We start from the raw sequence: 11,999 nt of genomic DNA, 5'->3' as shown, positions 1-11,999 counted from the left end.
TGGATTCAAAACTGAACCACCTATACCAAAACAACCAAGAAAATACTAATTTTTATTGCACCTTCTTAACCCAAGCTACTTCATAAATTTATTTGTACAGATTAATTACAGTGATAGGAAAAGATATGAGGTAAGGCCCCTGGAGAAATAGAGCCTATTTAGTAGCGATGTTCAAATAACAGTTTTCAGTGTTTAAAAAATGAAAATTGAAAGTCCAAAAAAAGGGGGGAAAATTGCACTTTTCCTACTTGTGATTTGCCCGAAAAACATTTTGTCTTCTTGTAGTTTAAAAATTGTCAATTTATCCACTTGAAATTAGCTCCGTTTTTCTCCCGTTACCCATCTCTCTTAAAAACATAGGTAAATTTATATTTTTGTTATCCTTCCCCTCTTTCTATAGAACACACACATAAACAAACCCATCAGCAACTTCGTCTTAATCTTAGAATGAGTAAATTAAGATCAGATGAACCAAACATAGAGGCAACATCAACCATGAGTCTAGAAAGACATAACAGACCAAAGCTTTGACACATGTTTGGGCAAAAATAGAGACAAAAGTGAAGGACCTTCAACCTAAAGCATTACTCCCATTCTGTCTTTTCCGGAAGAGGAGACTAAACTTTTTGATAAATTGATAGTTCTAATGGAAGATAGGAGATTTAAACCCAATTGAGCTACAAATTTTTTTTATAATTTCAAAAGGTTATACTGATAGATTAAGAGTAATGAAAAAAAGGAAAAATAAAAATAAAAAACTGGCACTTGGCAATTTTCTGTGTGAAAGGAGTTGATGAATTTGGTTTATAGTGTGTGCGTGAACTGTGAAGTGTGAAGTGCTATTACCAAATGCATTTTCAGCATTGACGACACAAATATGCAAAGTGTTGGTAAATTGTGTTAATCTGAAAAGCATTTATTAAATGGCACTGGCAACACAATAACCTACATTAATCCATCTCACAATTGGTCACAAGTTTGCACAAAATGCACAATCTGACTTTTTCATTTAGAAAGACAACACCTTTTTTTCTTTTTTTGGGTCTGGGTAAGACACACAGCATTTAATCACATGCCACTTGTCTCTTTCATTCCCAACAACAGATTAACACGCAGCACTTTTTTGCAAAGTGTAATTTCCGAGTCATGGACAGAAGGGCATTTATCACAACCCAAATACCGGTCATGGACAGAAGGCCAAATTGACAACGTTAGCAAAGTATAAGAGAAAATTGAAAATTTAGGGACTAAGAATACCCAGAAACTTGGGTGTTTTTCCCAAATAAATAACAATAGATATTTTATTTTTTTTAATAAGGACTAACAATAACCAGAAACTTCTTATTATTGTCCCCTCTCCGGCTAGTATTTACAACTGTAATGTATTAAAAATAGAAGATTTAAAAGTTGATACATGAAAAGAAGAGGTAAAAGTTGAGTTTTAATTTTTACCAAACTTAGTTTTTAGATTTTTTTTTTTCTCTTGATTTTTTAGTTTTTTATATTTTGAGAGGAGAGAGATATAAAATGGTAGCAAAAATACAAATGTACCCCTGTTTTTAATAGAGGTGGGTAATGAGAGATAAATGGAGCTAACCTTGAGTGAGTAAAGTGCCAATTTTTAAATCATAGGTAGGCAAAGTATTTTTTGGGCAAACTATAAGTGGACAAAGTGTAATTTCCCAATCAAAAAAAAAAATGTTTGTAGTGATGTTTTATTTTGAGTGTTTGAGTTACAATTATCAAATTAGGATGTTTAAAACATGTATTTGGAAAACTCACCCATACCAATTTTTAGTTTTCAAGTAACATTATTGATTGGTCTTTTTGTAAATAAGTTGAAATTCATGGAGCCCATTCACAAAACCAAACTTTTTTTTCTCTCTTTCTCCCACTAGCGCCCACCTCTTTGTCATTCTCTCTTCTTCTTCTTCTTCTCTTCTTTTTTTTTTTTTTTTGTTTTTTTTTTGTTTTTTTTGTTTTTTGTTTTCCCTTAAATAAAATAGCATTCTTTTACTATACATACACATATTAAATATACAATTATGTTTTTTTTTTTCCCTTCATATTTTAAAATATGTTATTTGAAATTTGGTACCAAACATATTTTTTGCATTATGAATATATATATTTTATACAAGATAGAATTTTACATTTTTTGCATTATGAATATATTAAACAAATGTTTTCACAACAATTTTTAAACCACATTTATTGCATTATGATTTTTCTGATCAAAGGGCTTAATGGTGTTCATGAAAGTCGTGTGTTTAATTAGCTAGCAGATTCTCCGAGCTATTGTTAGATATTTTGGCCTCCACCAACATGGCTATGGACAGAACCATGTTCATCTGGATGCTGATCATGTGAGTATGAACTATGAACTATTAGCATTCTTAAATTATAAAGGTTTTAGGAACTGGGATCATATTCATTGTATCCTTGATCACATTGTTTTGATGATTTTGATCTGACACATTTTGGTGGCAGATTATCATTTACAGTCATAGTTGCTGTATACTAGTTATAAGGAAAAGGGTTTTGAAGGAGATAAAGAGGAGACTATCAAAGCTTGAGCACAAGTTGAACTTTGTAGTTTGTACAATCTATTCATGGGGTGCCCTCTTAGGTCCAATTCAGCTCTGAATTAGGTGTAACGGTTATGTTAGTATGGAGGAATGCAAGTACTGAAGCAGATTAATTGATGTATGTAATGTGATAACTATATTATTTCACACAGAATATGGACTTACTCAGGATTGTTGATTTCATTCATATTGTTTAGAAAATGATCCATGTATCTTGGGCGAGCTCTTGACTTATTTAACATATGTTGCTTTTGACTAGTAGCAACAGCAGCGGAGAAATTCACCCAAAATCACCGCCCCAAGATCAAACCCAAGTTTAAAAAGCATTGTAAAAACATATGTTTAAGGTACTCATAATGTAAAAAATGTTGAGTACCATATTTCTAATAACATTTTTTTTAAATGAAAAACATATAATCATGTGTATGTATTTTTTTAAAAAAGTGAGGTCTCACCTGACATATGCAGTAGAATTATTAATATTTTATTTGATGAGAGAGAAATTTCCCTCTCAAAACCCACAGGTCTCTTTCCTTCATCTCCGTCTTTGTCTCCCTTAGTGATATCTCCATATTCTTTCTTTTCCTTTTAAATAGATTTCACATTTGGATTTATCAATATTGTGAGATGGGTTTTGTGAAATTTGTACAAAATTCTGAACTCCAAGGGAAATTTGCAACATGCATCATTGATAGTGTGTACGATTTTAATTTACTTCTAAATCTCAAATTATTATGGTTTTTGATAAGACTCCATGGTCTATCTCTACCACAATTGTTTTCATGGTTCTCACTCCTCAAGTTCATAATTGATAGGCCAAAAATGTATCGACTCATTGTGATGAATTAACCAATTAATTAGCCAAGTGAATTAATTAGGTTCAATTACATGCAATGAGCATGACAGCACAAACAAATCACCAAAAAACTAAATATGCAGCAGAAATTAAATGACACGGTGATTTATTTACGAATGAGAAAAATCTACACGGCAAAAACCCCACTGGGTGATTTTAAGGTCATCACTTCCGAGAATCCACTATTATCAAAATAAGTGGTTACAAATAAAGGAATCCCAGTACCATATACTAACTTACAGTTGAACCCTTACTCCAATACCTAATTGGATTTGTTCTGTAGTGACAATCTCTCATTGTATTGCATGGCTCCCAGTACGTGACTAAGCAAAAGATGCATGGATCCCAGTACGCGACTTGGTCACCAACTTGAGAAGGATGTTGGCTGCAAAGTTCTTCTGTTCTTCAATCAATGAAGATCACAAAATTGCTTGGTCACAAAATCCTACGGTGTATAAACACAGCAACTTCTTCAAGAACTAGGGCAAACTAGGTTTTCTGGTCACACTTGTGGAATTATGCTCTTGTGCAATTGTGCTCTTGGCTGTGCAACCTGATACGGCCCTTAAAATAATCCTTATATATGTTTAGGGTTGTGAGAAAAGAAAGCCCAAACACATACTTACGAATTGGATGAAAAACTGAGTTTCATAAACTTTGATTGATAGCCATCTATCGAGCTAGCTGTCGAGTCATGTGCTTCAACAGCTTTTAAACCTCGATAGATACTAGCTGTCGAGCTTTAAAATCTAGCATTTTTTCACTTGATTCTCGAATAGACTTGCATGGCTTTAACATTTGAACTTGAAACCTTGTTTCTTGAAGTATTAAACATATCTTAGATCTATCCAAATACAAGTAAAGTGCGTTTTGTCAAAAGATTAGCCAATACATAAAATGTTGACATATGTTTCTAATATCCAATCACATATGTCCTAACAATAATATCATATAGGGCCCTTTGTTATCATCTAAAATTCTAAGGATTTAATGGTGATGCTCATAACAAAATGCTTCCCACAAGATACAAAGATGACAAAGACCTGTAGGTGTGAAATAAAAAAGAAAGGGGGAAAAGAAAAATATTGAGAAAAGAGAAAGAGAAGAGTCTCACATGCTGTTCAGTGTTTGGTCAAATCCTATGGGTCCCACAATTTTCAATATACGTACAACAATGTTACTTAAACACTAAAAACTGATCCATAAGAGTTCACAAAATACAATATTTAAACACCCTAAATTGATAACGGTAACTCAAACACTCTTAATCAAACACCTTTACCAAACGCGCCTTTTCTTTTTAGAACCACAGTTTTCAGTGTTAACACAAATTGTTATTTGAAATCACATACGGATCAAGCCCAAAATCATGTACCATAATCAAACCCAAATTACAAAAGAAGAAGAAGAAGGAGGAGAAGAAAGAGAGAGATGTGGCTTTTGTGAAGAGGACATTAAGAGAAAATAGGTAGTGTGTGTTAGGTAGGTAGGTGTGAAATAATAATAAAAAAAGTGAGAAAAATATTATTTGAATAAAAGATGATGTATAATCGAAAATTTGAAGCGACTGTTTTTGCAAAGTACTCATGTAAAATAGAAAAATTAGGTTGTTATACTAGGTTATGTTTGATAACAGTTTTTGTTTTCTATTTTCAAAAACTTGTTTTTGGGAATATAAAGAAAAAAAACAATTTTCTTGTATTTTTGAAATAAAAAAAATGTTTGGTTAGTTGAAATAAAAAAAAAAAGAGTTTTTTGAAGAAAAAATAGAAAATACTAAAATATATTGTTACTAAGATTTGAACTCTAATGCTAACTCATTAAATGAGGCAGATTAATTAAATTAAATATGTGTTTTCATTGACTTTTATAAATTAGAAACTGAAAACAGCTTTTTGTATGTTTTCTAATCTCAAAAATAGAAAATTGTTTTTAAAAACAGAAAAAAAAAAACAGTTACCAAACATATCCTAAGGTTTCATAAATGTAATACGAGTCTACGAGAGTTTTTTAGTCCTACTCTCATATCTAAATCCACACTGTACTTAAGTGAACCTCTTGATTAGATTTTAGTACTTCTGTATATAAGTCATTGAAGATTTTACATCCTAATCAAGAGTTAACAGATAAATGAAGTATAAATTTGAATATGAAAATAGATGGTGTTATAATTAGAATGAAAACACATAGTTAGCTTTCTTCGTCTACTAGCCACCAGGCTTGGGATACGAAACTTGTAATAAAGAGCACTTAAGAGGTCATGGGCCTTATGGCATGAACACCGGTGGGGTGTTGGCCAAGAACCTTACAATGATTTTATCAGTATTGGTGACAATAATAAATAAATTTGAAAGTACTCTTGTGAGCTGTCACAATGTGGAGTGATGTTTTCCTTTATAGTCACCAGGCTTGGGATACGGACCTCGTAATAAAGAGCACTTAAGAGGTCGTGGGCCTTATGGCATGAACACCGGTGGGGTGCTGGCCAAGAACCTTACAATGATTTTATCAGTATTGGTGACAATAATAAATAAATTTGAAAGTACTCTTGTGAGCTGTCGGCTGTTTTTTTTGTTTTTTTGTAGCTGTCGGTTGTCGGCTGTTAATTCCATTAATGGTGTGCATTTATGGGATTAGTGTAATGTTGAAATATATGAAGCTGCATTGGTGAGGTTACTGAGATCAAGCACATACTGCAATACTGAAAATCAACACAGGCTTCGAATGCTCTTATGCTACAAGTCCTATAGTATAAGTTGTGTATAGACTAGTTGTCGTTTAGTCTGTATTTAATTAGCAGTGTAGTTACTAGTTAGTGGTTAGTAACACGTGTCCTTAGTTGATTAGTGCCTTGTTAGTTGGAAGTTAGTTTTATAAATCAGTTATTCTTTCCTTATTTCCCGCTTTCTAATCTGTTAAATAAATAGAGTGTTTGTAATCAATTTATTCAATGAAGCATTATCTTCACCATCACAAAGCTTTCTCGCTGAAATTCTCACTCTTAGTTTTGCACCTCCATTATTAAGTTTCGAGCTTTGTTGATTTTAACATGTCTAACTCATTGTTCATCAAAAAAAAAAAAAAAAAAAAAAACGTCTAACTCATTTAGTTTGGCCACAACTATTTGTCCGTTGTTTGGAGTAAATGTAGATTCTTGTAATAAATGATAGTCTTTAGCCGTCTGTAAATTCTGGTAATGAATGTTGTATACTACTAGTTGCAATCTTGTGCAGGAATATTTGATTATTTTATAATGAATTATAATATATAATTTATTTTCTTAAAATATTCGTAAAATCATATATTAGGATTAGTAATTTATGATAAAACTTTTTTCTCATAAGAGAATTTAGTTTTAGATGTAACCCTTTACCAAACTAACAAAGAGAATTTTTTTTTCTCTAAAATAAACAATGTCATATTGCTTTCTTTTTTAAAACAATGAATTTTTTGTTATCTAAAAATAAAAAATAATATATATTTTTCACTTTCTTTTTATATTAAAATTTTCATATTCTCATATTATGAGCAAATTTGCTAGTGATAGAATACAGAAAGGGATTTAAAAAAAAAAAAATTCAACTTATCTTTAATCTCAAACCAATTCATCTCTTTTGAGGTATACAAAGTAGGATCATGATCTCTCTTCTTAAATGCATTGTTTATCTCATACATTCATAAATATATACCGAATCAAAACATACCTTTGAATTGCAAGCAAACAAAATGTCATATCAATCGACACTTAACAATGATTAATAAGACCAATTTTTGAATTGCAAGCAAACAAAATGTCATATCAATCGACACTTAACAATGATTAATAAGACCAATTAGGAAAACAATTTGTAGTTGATAATCTATTAAGATTATATTCTCTTCAGAAACTGCAAAATTGTCCAACCAAAAATATTACAATTAAACAATTATTAGCAAAATCTCCTAATTAAGTTTCTATATGCATCCTTATATAATAACTAGCCTCATCATACGCGCTTTGCGTGTGTAATGAGGCTTTTTTTTTTATTGGTCTAGTGTCATAATTTTCATTTTCTTACAAAAAAAAAAAATTGGATAAGTTTGTTTTGAAAACTTGGATTAGTAGGAGAGTGTCTTATTTTGTAGGCATTTTAAGCGAGTAGGAGATATATTTTTCCAGATTTGTCCTCAAGTTTTTTTTTTTCCCCGTTAAACGTAAGGTTTAGGGGTATTTTTGAATCACATGAAAGTTGTGCGTACCCAAAATGTAGTCGTGTGGCTTAAACTCTATTTGGGTTCACAATCTATTTATATTGTGGGTTTTGGGTTTTGGGTTTCTTACTATGGGGTTTCCATACTTGGTCACTCAAATGTATTCGTCTCCTCCTCTTTTCCTTGGACCTTTTGGAATCCCTCTCTCTCTTTCTCTATGTGTCTTTGTCTCTCTGAATACTCTCCCAATTTTTCCAGTGTTTCTCCTCAAAAATGCCAACCCTAATCTCGAATTCTAATCTCTTATTTATAGCCCAAGGTTAGTGGAGGGGCTATGATTATTTTCGTAGTGAATGGAAAGGGAGGTCCAATACTATTATCCTTAAGTGGGTGTTTAGTTGGGAGTGGGAGGTGGTAAGAGTGGCATTGGAACTGGTTCTATCGTTAGAGGGACCGCCCAGCAGTGATACTCCCTAGGCTCTGCCGAGCTCCCTGGAACTCATCTTCTCGGAAAATTGCATTCCCCGACCAAGTAGGATCTCATCATCGCCGTTCGTGTCATAACTGGCTTCGTAGCGGTTCCTGGATTTTTGGTTGGGTGACGAGGCTTACCTAGACCATGTTCATGGACCCGACATAGTATGCATTCGCGCATGATACTCCAAGACTTGAGGCCCAACGAGTTCTAGGCCTTATACACGTGGCATTATTGTGATGGGTTTCATGGACATTGAGCTTACAGAGAAGTAATGTCAATAATAATAAAAAAGAGTATAAAGAGAATGATCAATTGAAATTGACCAAAATCAATAACAACTTGAACTTCACACCAAAAGTTTGTTTTCTTTTTAGGAGGGGACACAAAAACCAGCACTTAAATACCCAAATCATCCAATGTCTAAAGTCAAAATAGCACTTCATTCCAAACATACAAGGTAATAAAAAGTGTAATATAAATTTATAAACAAGAGTAATTTAGTAAATTTAACTTAAATATAATTTCATTTAAAGTTCTATTTATGTGTTGTCACTAAAAGATAAATAATAATAGTTATTCCATTACAACTTCTTGTATTTCTTGTAATTCTAATTTCTAATACACTATTTGTAATCATCATTACATTATACCAAATGTGCCATTAGTGTTTTTAATAAAAATATTTAAGATTCAAATATCCCACTCTCAGCCAAGAACCTTGTAGTTTAATTAGCACATTTCGATACACAAAGTGCTTTAGAGTTTAAGAAGGGAAGTTCAAGTTGTGGAGTTAGAAACATATTGTAACTATCAAAAAAAAAAAAAAAAAAATCTCTTTTTCATTGTAATTGTTGAATTATATATAGATAAGCTATTATTGACCATATCAAAGGAGACATTATATTTCTTATGGCCTTAGTATAAGGGGGCAAATTGCCAAAATTGAAAAATTCTAGACTATTTAATGTACGTAGGGACTTAGTATTAAGTCCCTCTTCTCTAGTTAAGTTTTCCCCTACCTAGTATTAAGTCCCTACGTACATTTTTTTTTTGTTTTTTTGTTTTTTGTTTTTTTGTATTGGCATAAATTATGAATAATAGTGGCGAGTCCTCGATCATCCATTTTGACTGGCTATTTAGAATATATATATGGAGAGTAATTATGTAGATGGTAAAATTGCAAAATTAATCTTATCCACGCCCGAATTTACCAGCTTAATTGCCTATTCAGCCAAAATCAAATGAGGAGTTTTTGAAAACAAATGAGAAGAAATCTAAACAAGACTTGCTACTATTTTTTTTGTCCTGCGATCAGGGCCTATATAATCTTAGTTCCCTCATTTTAAATCTTGCATTCGCAAAACACAAAAAATATTATAAAATCAGATCAAATGGAAATCCAAGCACTTCTAGGCCTTAGCTTGGTATTCCTCTTCTTTTCTGGTCAAAATTCTCATTTCCTTTCTCTCTTTCTCCTTGAGTTTTCTTTTTTCTATTTATTTATGCTCATTCACTTTTTCTTTGTGAAATTTTTTTGTATTCCTTTTTGTAATTAACTACTGTATAAGTAAATTATAACAATATTTTTTTAAAAAAAAAAATATACGCTTAACAATGTGTTTGTAAGTTTTTGACCACCCTCTCCTTGTAAGCCATTTTTCAAAAGTATGTTATACCCATAAGTGTGTAACAATAAAGATTATTTAATGCTCTTTACTTATATGTGTAGGGGCTCACTCAGTGACATTCACATTAACAAACAAGTGCTCCTACACAGTATGGCCAGGAACCCTAACTGGTGGTGGAGGGGCACAATTATCATCAACCGGTTTTGAGCTAGACAGCGGAGCTTCAACGACCCTTGATGTTCCCGCTACATGGTCAGGCCGAATATTTGCTCGAACTCAATGCTCCACTGACAGTACCGGCAAGTTCTCTTGTTTAACAGCCGACTGTGCCTCTGGCCAGGTTGCATGCAATGGCGCAGGTGCCATCCCACCAGCATCACTCGTAGAATTCACTTTATCCGGCTCTGGTGGAAATGATTTCTATGATGTTAGCCTCGTAGATGGGTTCAACTTGCCTTTATCAATAACCCCACAAGGCGCAGCCAGTTGCCAAAGCACGAGCTGCCCGGGGAACGTAAACAGTGTATGCCCGAAAGAGCTAGCCGTGACAGGACCTGATGGCAGCGTGATTGCTTGCAAGAGTGCATGTTTGGCTTTGAATCAGCCACAATACTGTTGCACTGGCGCTTTTGGGACCCCGGCTACATGTCCACCTACCAACTATTCCACGATTTTCAAGAACCAGTGCCCTCAGGCTTATAGTTATGCCTATGATGATAAAACTAGCACATTTACGTGCCCTACTGGAGCTAATTATCTTATCACATTCTGTCCTTAAGCTGGAAGCAAACGAATAATTCCTTGTACACTAATTGACAAGAAATAAAATCATTATCTTTTTTCTTTTCTTTTCTTTTTTTATAATAAAATGAGTAATGCTATGGATACAACCTGAGATGATCACAGTATTAGCTAATAAGGGATTGTTTGAACATGTTGAAGTACTTCACTCATCTTTGAAAGCAGGACATAGTTTAAATCCTGAAATTAAAGGTTTTAACATTCTTCAAAATTTTGATTAGCTTCAACTGTACTGATTTGCAATGGAATGTTTCTACCTGATGAAAGAAGTTGGATGTGAATTGAACCAGACAAGTCATCCTTTAAAATAATAACTGGCTTAGAATCAAATGGAGAAACAAAATTTTCAGCTAAGGTAAGGCAAGACGCTCAAATGTATTATGGTGAATATCTCAAGTTTGTTGAGGAGGAATTGAAGAGATTGTGGTGAGCAATAATTGACTTTGTAGGATAAAGTGTACGGTTATGTCCTGGAAAGAGGATGTGCTAAAATCACACTTTTTTACATGAAGGAAAAGTATTACCTACATCTATGGCAAAACCAACTTTTGTTAAATTATCAATTCTTTAAATGTTTAAATTATTAAGAAATTATGAATTTTAGTCACTTAACCATAATTTTAACACTCTCTCTAAGGTCAAACTCTTTTTTAATTGGTAGGGCCTAACACGTGAGATTTTTAACATTTTAAATGAAAGTTAGAGTGAAAACAGAATTAAATTACCAATTTTCTAAAAAATTTAAGTTTTGGGAAATTGTGAATTTAATCACTTAAACATAATTCTAACTTTTTTCATCTGTAAAACCTTTTGGTGAGGCATTGAAGTTTCACAAAAAGGACAGGCCAGATTGGCACTAATCACTCTTTATTTTTGACTAAGAGAATCAATCACTTAATACATGCTTAACAACTATATGCTAGAATTAGGAGAAGTTGTTATCTTACTTCCATTGAAACAATACAAACTATGCGTTATTTATTTAATATCCGTTTTGATACTGGTTCTTGCTATTTACATGTGCCATTTATGGCTATCCCCTATTGTCATGACCAATGAGTGTCTAGCTGGGAGCATAAGCTGCCCTAAAATAAACATCCATCCATTGTTAGGATTAGTGCCCTAAAATCCTATTGTACGATGCTGTGTATGATATTATGTATGACATTATGTTATAAATAATGAAATTATTTTATTCTCTAAAATAATAGTAACATAAATATTTGGACATTATCATATAGTCTTTGAGATACACAATATGTGATTTATATGATTAGTCACAGAAGATATAAATTACAAGTTCTTTGTAAACTCAAAACCTTAGTTCGTAGTCGGTGATGAAACTTGGCATTTCATCTGTGAAGACTATAACGTGTCAACTAAGATGGTTTGTCTTGATCATGGAAGTAGAGACTTCTAGTTGATATGTTGATGTGTCTTAAGTGTATAAGACATAT

General features: G+C 32.6%; 1 protein-coding gene across 1 annotated transcript; it reads left to right on the top strand.

Moving 5' to 3' along the window:
* The first annotated feature begins 9,411 nt into the window (after positions 1-9,411).
* Positions 9,412-10,593, top strand: LOC142630889 (thaumatin-like protein 1). The gene is made up of 2 exons (XM_075804946.1): positions 9,412-9,556; positions 9,843-10,593. The coding sequence occupies exons 1-2, from the start codon at positions 9,505-9,507 to the stop codon at positions 10,517-10,519; spliced, it is 729 nt and encodes a 242-aa protein (XP_075661061.1). The 5' UTR covers positions 9,412-9,504; the 3' UTR covers positions 10,520-10,593.
* The last annotated feature ends 1,406 nt before the right edge of the window (positions 10,594-11,999 follow it).

Source organism: Castanea sativa, chromosome 4 (assembly GCF_040712315.1).
Source record: "Castanea sativa cultivar Marrone di Chiusa Pesio chromosome 4, ASM4071231v1".
In the NCBI taxonomy this organism is placed as follows: Eukaryota; Viridiplantae; Streptophyta; class Magnoliopsida; order Fagales; family Fagaceae; genus Castanea; species Castanea sativa.
This window is presented reverse-complemented; position numbering and strand designations above follow the sequence as displayed.

Coding starts and splice junctions, on each gene's coding strand:
- LOC142630889 (XM_075804946.1), top strand. CDS start 9,505: ATGGAAATCCAAGCACTTCTAGGCCTTAGCTTGGTATTCCTCTTCTTT. Junction 9,557..9,842: donor GGTATTCCTCTTCTTTTCTG/GTCAAAATTCTC, acceptor TTATATGTGTAG/GGGCTCACTCAGTGACATTC.